Source organism: Micropterus salmoides, unplaced genomic scaffold (genome assembly GCF_014851395.1).
Source record: "Micropterus salmoides isolate LMB-PRFRI ecotype aquatic unplaced genomic scaffold, ASM1485139v1 Ms_hic_scaffold_2596, whole genome shotgun sequence".
Classification (NCBI taxonomy): Eukaryota; Metazoa; Chordata; class Actinopteri; order Centrarchiformes; family Centrarchidae; genus Micropterus; species Micropterus salmoides.
In genome coordinates, this window is record NW_024041813.1 from 11,066 (window position 1) to 20,203 (window position 9,138).

General features: G+C 39.1%; 1 protein-coding gene across 1 annotated transcript; it reads left to right on the forward strand.

Moving 5' to 3' along the window:
• Positions 1-1,626: 1,626 nt before the first annotated feature.
• On the forward strand, positions 1,627-7,353 carry LOC119919174. The gene is made up of 5 exons (XM_038739635.1): positions 1,627-1,948; positions 5,730-6,075; positions 6,511-6,555; positions 6,947-7,051; positions 7,216-7,353. Coding segments are annotated over exons 1-5 (654 nt in total). The 5' UTR covers positions 1,627-1,792; the 3' UTR covers positions 7,218-7,353.
• Positions 7,354-9,138: the final 1,785 nt, after the last annotated feature.

The following is a 9,138-nucleotide window of genomic DNA, read 5'->3' on the forward strand; positions in this document are numbered from 1 at the left end:
AGAAAGTTTTAAAGTTCCAGTTTACTGAGTTTGTGTAAGATAGGGAACTACTTTGACTCTTACTGAGACCAGTTATTTTATGTTTACATGTGACTGGACTGTTTATCTGAGCATTGCTATCTCAGACACTTGGAGAACTACCCTGTATGTAGTAGGCCTATTGTGCTAGTAGGTCAATATTATTCTCTACACTGTCAGAAATAGGGGTACAGTAGGAGTCCATTTCTGTCCCCCAAGGTACAATTTAGACTAATGTACCCCATAGGGCTTATTATTGGACCTCAAGGTACATGCATGTACCTTTTTGAGGCTCAAAAAGGTTAAAAAATGATTAAAGTTACTTTTTTTTTTACTGTAATTTTACATTGCGGTCTTATGCATTACTGAAATGATGTGACAATATGCAGTTAAGACCAGAAATCATATATAAAGACAGACAGGCTTCAACACCTCTTTTGGATTTGGACAGAGTAGTGGGAGAGGTAGCCTACAGAATGGGACGTCCATTCATCAGGTGGCACGGGACATGACGATCAACAAGATGACTTTAAAGCGACACATTGATATAAAACAACTAGGAAACATAGCTGCAATGTTTCACTATCTAAGTGCAAATAAATGTTGGGAACATCCTTTTCTGCCTGGAAGGTGATTCTGTCTGTGCTCACAGTCCCCTCCCCTCTTTCCACGGTCCTGCCCCCACTCCCATATGAAGAAAAGAAAGTCAGAAAACAGCATGAAACATTCTCATTGAGAGCCTTATGTTTGGAGCTGCTTTTAGACTGATTGAGTTGATCATGGAAGGGACACATGTAAAGCTGCTCTGTATTATACTGTTTGCAGAAACTGTTACAGGTAAGTGTGAGTCCTTTTTATTAGGCCACTGATTTAATATTCTTTAAGGCGCTCATATTGGCACAAATGGGCAAAAATTTAAAAGGAGGGTAATATTGTAAGCCCTATATTTTTATGGATTTAAAATCTAGCTAAAATATTATTCAAGTTAATAATGAAAATTATGTCTGCCGAGAAGTTTAGGAAGAAGATTAAAAAAAAAAACAGTAGGCAAAATCTTTGTTAATGTCTTTCAAAATGTTTCAAAAGGTTCCTCTGTACTGGGATCTGTTGGTCCAAAAACGGGAATAGACTGCACTTTTTGTCACAAACCGTTTGGAAACCAAACATGGCAGCTTTTGTCAGAAGGTACAGTTTGTTAGATAAAACTCTTCCTCTTTAAGATATTTGTGGCAGGAACAATTAACCTGCCCTCAACCTTTTCCACCACTTCCTCACAGTGTTTAGTAAGTTTGGCGCATATGTGCTGTTGTATTAGCAAATGTTGTGTTGATTAGACTGAAATCTAGGATATTAATTATATTAAGGTAAACGTTATTTTCATTGGGGTGAATGGAGACAACATGACTGTTTTATGTTTTCATGTGTGCTCAAACAGAAAACTGAAACTATGAGTGCTGTTAGCCAGTATGTTTCTTTTCTAGTTTAACTTGACTATTTTGTATAGTAGTACAATAACACATTCAAGAAGATGTAAAATGGATTAGGCAATTAGCCTGGACTTTAGGTCCACACAAGCAAGAAGGGAGAGCTGGGATTGGACTACTTTGACGTCAGCACGGACTGATTTGGGGCGTGTTCTTTTATAAAGAGTGTGTGTGACCCGTCCTATATGCTATTTATACAATCCATGTCTACGCAACGTTTGTAATGTCAGTATTTTGAGAATACTCGCACAGACTGGTCTTTAAACATTGTATATTGTAAGAAGTCGACCATGGCGACGTTCCCACCGCCGGACAACTTTGATTTCAGTCATCGGGAGTTCTGGCCTGAGTGGAGGCGGAGGATCCAGCTACAGAACGGCGACCGAGCTCGACAAAGACGAGGAAGTGCTTGCGTGGACCGTGTTGTGTTAGTTGGGAGGAAAGCGGTAAATTAATTTAATGTGATTCATGAGAGGGCAAGAATCCACCAGGGGACCCAGGGTGAAAATGTGGAGGGATCTTTGGTGCCGGGAAGAATGAGAATGAGACAGATCTTGTGGTCGGTGTCCTGGACACAGAATTGTCACAGAAATTGTAAATAATGTCGGATTTAAGCTCGGAGAAGGCGTGCAGACAAGCTAGACAGTCGGAAAGATCAAGATTGAGATCAGAGACACAGCCTGGTGTGAGGTGAAGCAAACATGGAAATCTCTGTGAAGCTCTCTCTTGTTGACTATTCATTTTGGTTTGTACTTGTCTTCGTCCTAACTTGCACTTGAGGTAAGTAAAAGTAACCCGAAACTATAAAACTTTAAATAATGAGTTAGGCCTAGGGTGAAGTCAGGTAAAGTTGGTTTGCCTTTTAAACATCCCAAATCAGTTAGAATGTATTAAAATTGTATGTAGTTTTTTTAAAATAGGTTGTTGTGAAGACATCTATGGTGAAATTAAGCCAATTTATTGATTTATTATCAAATTGTTTATCTTTAAACATCATCTGTCACCCTCTTCGGCAAACTGGAAGCAATCAGGTTGAGTGGGACACTTTGTTAGATAAAGTGGGACACTATTAAGTTAAAATGAAACATTAAACACATGAGAAATACTTTTTACAACATATAATAACATAATAATCATTTTAATATTATATTAACATTTAACAGCATATATAATGTTAGTGTACAGTAACACAGAGATATAATTTAGTAAAAAATATTCAACAATGTGTGGGGGAAAAAAAAACAAATCATGTTTGCAAGTAGCCTAAAGGCAAAATGTCTTTAGTTTATTAATACTAGGCTATGTAAGAGTTATTAAATGCATTTTTGAAACTATTTGGGGCTTTTACCTGATGCCTCTCTTCAGCCCTTTCACTCACTTTTGTAATGTCAATATCAGGGTGTTCCATGCCTTGGCTAAAAACCTTACTTTAGGTTCCTGTCCTTTATATTCCTCAACGTCGCTGCCATTTTCTCTTCCCTCCAGTTTTCTTCCCTTCCTACATTGTTGTCCTACCTTCTCCGCATCCTGTCCCCCTTTCACTAATTCCTCTCTTTCTGTTAATCTTTTCTTTGCATGGGGGCCATTTTTTGTGTAGCCTAGTGTATTTAAGAAATTACCAACCATTGATACTCAGATACATTATTCTTACCAACAACTTTAAAATGTTATCTTTTTTTTCATGAAACTGCAGCACTGTGCTTACTAGCATTAGCATTAAAAGTGTCCCACTCAACCTGAAACGCCCTGTCCCACTTTATCTAACACTGTCAGGTTGATAAGGCTGTAAATCTAATTTTCAAATATTTGATCCAGTTACATCCTTATTGTAATTAATCTCTAATCTACAGACAGTATAAAGACATTTAAAAGCAAAAATGTTATTGTTAAATCATAAATGACTGAATTATCATCCTTGTAATTTTATATAGATTTCCACTTGCCGGGTGGTTTACCACGAGGTCCCAGGAGTCAACCAATTTGAAAAAGAACTACGGGACCACTTCTTGATGTCCCACCAATCACAACCTCTGTTTCATATCCAATAGACATTCAACAACAACACAATAACAATTGTTGTGATTGGCTTACAAAATTAACCCTGTATAGTACTCATAAGCTGAAGTGTCCCACTCAACCTGAATTCACCTGTTATTGTGATTATAAAACATAATTTTTTTAAATACGTAAGCTGTTTTTAAATAGGCCTATAAACTGTGGTACTAAAACACTTTTTGTCGTGAAATGTGGCCCCCGTGGGTCCGTGTGTTAATTTACCCTAAATCACACGTCTGACGAAGAATTTCAAGCAAATAATTAAGAGTGGTTTATTTGGATTTCACTACATTATAACGTTAATTGTAATACGTTATTAATAACATTGGCCATAATTAGCCTATTAAGGAATTTTGTGTGTGTGTGTATATATATATATATATATATATATAAATACACTATACACACACACATTGGTATTAGTAGAAAATCAGCAGTTTCAATCTCGGGGCGGAGACGTCTATTCTTAACAGCTTACAATAAAATAAAACTAAACCAACCGCAATTAATTTTTGGGTAACAATAATTTACTGCCATGAAAAACGCAGTGAGATTTTTATCTGTATGTGCTGATCTAAAAAATGTGAGTTTGTAGCCTAATGTTCCTGAAAATGTTGTGTAGCCTATTTCATCATGAGTCGTAGTAAAAATCTGGTACAGTAGGTGGCGGTATGCACCTAAACAAGGCGGTTTGCGACCCGCCATAAACCCAGAAGAAGAATGTACTTCCTGTAGTTTGGTGCATCCCGAACTACCCGACTGGGACTACAACACCTTGATTTATACAGTTTTGGTTTTACTCCGCACGTTGTAACGCTAACCTTACAGAGTAACATCATTTCCCTGTTAGCTGAAAACAGTAAGTTAAAGGAGTAACTGTTAGCAAGAATGCTAAGCTAACGTTAACTTAACGGTATACCTTATAATTAGATTACCTTAAAGTTGTCAGCACTAACGTTAACGTGTTTTTAGGTTTGTAAGACTGGTATGTTGTTGAAAACGTTTAGGAAATACAGCTAATATTAGCGGTAGCATTGCTAAAACTTCCACTTGCCCTGAATGTTTTTTGAAAAGCCCCATTTAGCCATTATTCTGATCATGAATTAAAGCCTTTGGCAATAATATGGCATTGTTGGTCTTCTGTCAAAGCAGCAGATTTAACATTATTCAGTATTACAGTGAGCGAGATATTGTGTATATGTTACTTTCTGTTTTGGCAACATTGTTCAACCTAAACATTCATCCCAATAAACTGCGTTTAATTGAAAAATGAGAGAGGGAGTCTTGGGTTCAGCTTCAGGGCTTGTCAGACTCTGCTGAATTGTTCCAAGCAATAATCCAAAACATTTCAATATAACTGCTGATGTACAAGAAGTAGAAGTATGAGGATATTTCTACAGTAAATAGCTGGAGTGAAAACCAGGAGTGTTTATCTAACAGCTGTAGAAGATGATTGATGTTATGTCCCGTCACAGTTGTTATGTACAGTAAAGGACACAAACACGACAGTCACTGAAAAACTTTGAGTCAATGCACACCATTTAAAATACGGTCTTTTAACAGCTAAACTAACGTAAAACACTCTCACCTAGTAGAGTAGATGTGCTGCACAGACTAGCGCCTCCAGTACAAAACATCTGTATAATGTCCTCTGCTGAGGTGGCACTCCCTTTAATATGGTGGACACTCGTTAGTGACCTGTGTGGCTCTCACTGATTAGGCTCATTATAGTTAAAATAGGAGTGTAAACTGTTTTTAAGTTCCTCCCGAACACCAGATTATTTCTCAGTAGGTCACACTGTACTCTGTAATATTAGAATATCTACAGTTTCCACATTATTACTCCTTAACTTCATAACGTGTTCCTGCATGTATCTGTACGCACTGTGCTGAGATTTACAGTTCAGTGTGGAGAGTTGCAGATGCTTACTAGGTACGAGATCTTGTCACACCACTACTGCCAGGTATATAAACTTTGCCAGTACATCAAATTATTCAGGTTAGGAGGACTGTCTCCGGATCTGATGAAGCAGCTGAGTGAACGAGATGGAGCAGCACTTTTACTTTTAAGGAATTGTTGCACCACTGAACTAGAAAAACAGAAAATCTGTGTATTTAAATGTTTGAAAACCATCAAGTTCAAGTTGTGTCAATGTTTGTTTGTTTCCCCAGGAGAGCCTCATGCCATTTGCCCGAATTCGAGAATCCAGGCGCTGGAAGGTGATACGGTCACTCTACCATGTTATCTGGTCCCTGCACGCAGCGGTGGATCGTACTTTCGATTGGAAAAGAGTTGACCTCAACAAGGTGGTCTACGCGTACCGGCACAAGCAGGAAAATCCCAATGACCAGATGGCTCATTACAGAGGCAGGACTACTGTTAACCTTGATGACCTGAGCAGAGGAAACATGACTCTGCAGATCTCCTCAGTGCAGCTGGCTGACACAGGACCGTACAGCTGTTTTGTCCCAAAACTGGAGACCAGTTGTGTTACTGATCTCACTGTTGTTGAGCAAGGTGAGCTCATACAGTTTCAGATACTATAAGGTTTGTCAGAATTGGAGATAATTATCCTAATTAAGTTTGTGGCTTAGACCCTGATTTGAATCCCTGCTTCGTTTCGCATTTGAATTTGTCTCCGTCACAACTGGCAAACTCACACACAAAAAAAATCCCATAATGCACTTTGTCCCCCCACTGTTATTTCAGCGGGTCATGATGTATTTCATTAGTCACGTTTCTTAAACGAGGACCTCTACTAAAACATGCAATGTCACATCCTGTCTTAATATGTTAATGTGTATGTCAGATTAAAAAAACCTGTTAAATTTAGCACCTTATCCTTCACGAGCTACTAAAGCACACAGCAGGTCCCTCTGTTTTGACTGCTAGAAGATATTTTAATCTGTTTTCTTAGTACTGACAACAGTTTTGTCCACCTTTTTTTAACAGTGACCAGCACAACTAGACCTCCGCCAGATGAACCGAGCAATCCTGGTAAATTACTTTATGATGAAATTCTGTTGTTTTTCATTGGTTATTTGTCTTTTAGTATTTTTGTAAATGTGCCGTTTAAGTTTGAACAGATTTCTCATAAACTTATAGCCATTTGCGGATGAATTTTGGCTCGTTTGTCCACTGTCCTTCCCATTTTCAGCAAGCAACCGCAGAAGCACAGATTTATAGGAAATAGGCAGCATCGAGTCGCCGTCGACGCTGCCTTCAGAACTGACCGTGAGGGGCAGTTTGAAGGCATCTTAGGAGACAGGAATAGATAATTTGATCGGTTACGAACAGCATTCGATGCCTCGCTGTCCTGTTAGACACGTCCTGAGACAACATTTTTACCCGTTTCAAAGGCAGCCTATATCTCCTGATTTTCTTTCAGATGGGGACAACAGGCAGCTTATTGCCATTGTCCCTTCCACTGTCGTTGGGATTGTCATCATTATCTGCGTTCTCGTCGGGGTTCTGGTGAGACGTGGAATGATCTGTAAGTTACAAAACAAACTCCTGTCCCACATATTCTTATTAACATTTAAAGCCCTGCTGTTGTGAGCAGGTTTGCGGTGGCTGATTGTGAAGCTACAAGATTTCATTGTGTTCACACCAACTTCCTTTAAGAAGTGTTTTAAACTTGTGTCCATGTTCTCATAGAGAAATATATGATGAGACTCAGAGGAAGGACGGAGCAAAAGGTGGCGACGGCTGTGAGCTGAAACATCTGAGGTCTTCATCAACAAACGATGGCCCTGATGACCGTGATGCCGACCTGGACCCTGATGGCCCTGATGACCGTGATGCCGACCTGGACCCTGATAGCCCTGATGACCGTGATGCCGACCTGGACCCTGATGGTCCTGATGACCGTGATGCTGAATGCTGACCTGGACCCTGATGTCCTGATGACCGTGATGCTGACCTGGACCCTGATGGTCCTGATGACCGTGATGCTGACCTGGACCCTGATGGCCCTGATGACCGTGATGCTGAATGCTGACCTGGACCCTGATGGCCCTGATGACCGTGATGCTGACCTGGACCCTGATGGTCCTGATGCAAACAACTTAAACAACGTGCAAATAGTACAGTGTTGGTCCGGACTTTGTTTGTCTGTGATTGGCTGTCGAAAATTAGCGCAGATGACTGAACCCTTTTTAAGTCACAAGATAAAGTATATTTTTTTTAAGGATATCTTTTATAAATATATTTTTTTAAAGCTCACCAAAAATCTTTGCATTATGGAATCAGGGACCTTATCCACATGGTTCATTTGTTTGTAATTGCATCACTTTGTCATATACATACTTTAACATTTAACTCTTTAAAATTTTTTTAACTCTTAACATGTTTTTTATCTTGGCAGGGTAGGATCTGTACAAAATCATTAAAGGGAGCCTGACTGTAGACCAGCAGTACAAGTTTTATTTTGGTCGTATGCTTTAATCTTTCTATGTAGCCTATTGTATGTGTATACATGGTTGCTGATGTACTGTATTTGTATTTGCATTTGTGTATCATATCTGTGAAGCACTGTGTGACTGGCTCTTAAAAAGCATGATTTAAATCAAGAATAAAAGTATTATTATATTATTATTATTATTATTATTATTATTATTATTATTATTAGACTCCCAGCTGCTTTTATATAGCGAGTATAATTTGCTTTTCTCAAGGTGGCGGTTTTACCTCCCTACAGGTGACACAAACTGTTGTATGAGGTCTTTTATTCCATCAGCTAGCAGGTTTAATCCAAAACTTTTGTCCCTGTTTGGTATTCAAATTTCTCGGGGGGGGCAGATTAATCTTCTTGAAAGGTTTGTAAGAAAACCTCATGTCTTATAAAACAGGTGGAAGAAATAGGTGGTGGCAGCAGTAGAGGTTGTTTGTAGTAGAAATAATCTCATCTGAATACTTGGCATCTGTAACAAATGTCAATTTAATTAATATGTTGTTGATGGTTTTAATCTGTACTTGATACTGAATAGCCACCCTATGCTAACACTTTGGCGCCGCCTACAGACGAAAATTACTTTAGTCAAATGTGAAATACCAGAGTAATTTTATCTATAAGAACTATGGAAATACTCAAAGTCCTGTTTCAGAAACTTACACAAAAGCAAAGAGGAGCTGTAAGTGGTCTAAGTAGCCTACTCTTATATTTAAACTTCAGACATCTGAAGCTGTCTGATAAATAAAGTAAGTATTTTTTTAACTGTACAGTAAGTACAGTTGACTAAAAATACAAAACTACTCTTTCTAATGAAGAAAAGTATCCATCCATCGTCAACCGCTTATCCTGCGTACAGGGTTGCGGGGGGCTGGAGCCAATCCCAGCTGTCATTGGCGAAAGGTAGGGTACACCCTGGACAGGTCACCAGTCCATCGCAGGGCCACACATATACAAACAACCACTCACGCTCACATCCACACAAGGCTACTAATAACGTAGCTGCATGTCTGTGGATGGTGGGAGGAAGCCGGAGCACCCGAGAGAACATGCAAACTCCACACAGAAAGGCCGGGGCAACCGGGGTTTGAACCCACAACCTTCTTGCTGCGAGGTGACTGTGCTAAACA

What these genes read in the sequence shown, in the direction of transcription:
- LOC119919174 (XM_038739635.1), top strand. Translation starts at nt 1,793, where the DNA reads ATGGCGACGTTCCCACCGCCGGACAACTTTGATTTCAGTCATCGGGAG. An exon ending in TCTCACTGTTGTTGAGCAAG is followed by an intron (nt 6,076 to 6,510) that starts GTGAGCTCATAC and finishes TTTTTTTAACAG; the next exon opens with TGACCAGCACAACTAGACCT. An exon ending in AGATGAACCGAGCAATCCTG is followed by an intron (nt 6,556 to 6,946) that starts GTAAATTACTTT and finishes ATTTTCTTTCAG; the next exon opens with ATGGGGACAACAGGCAGCTT.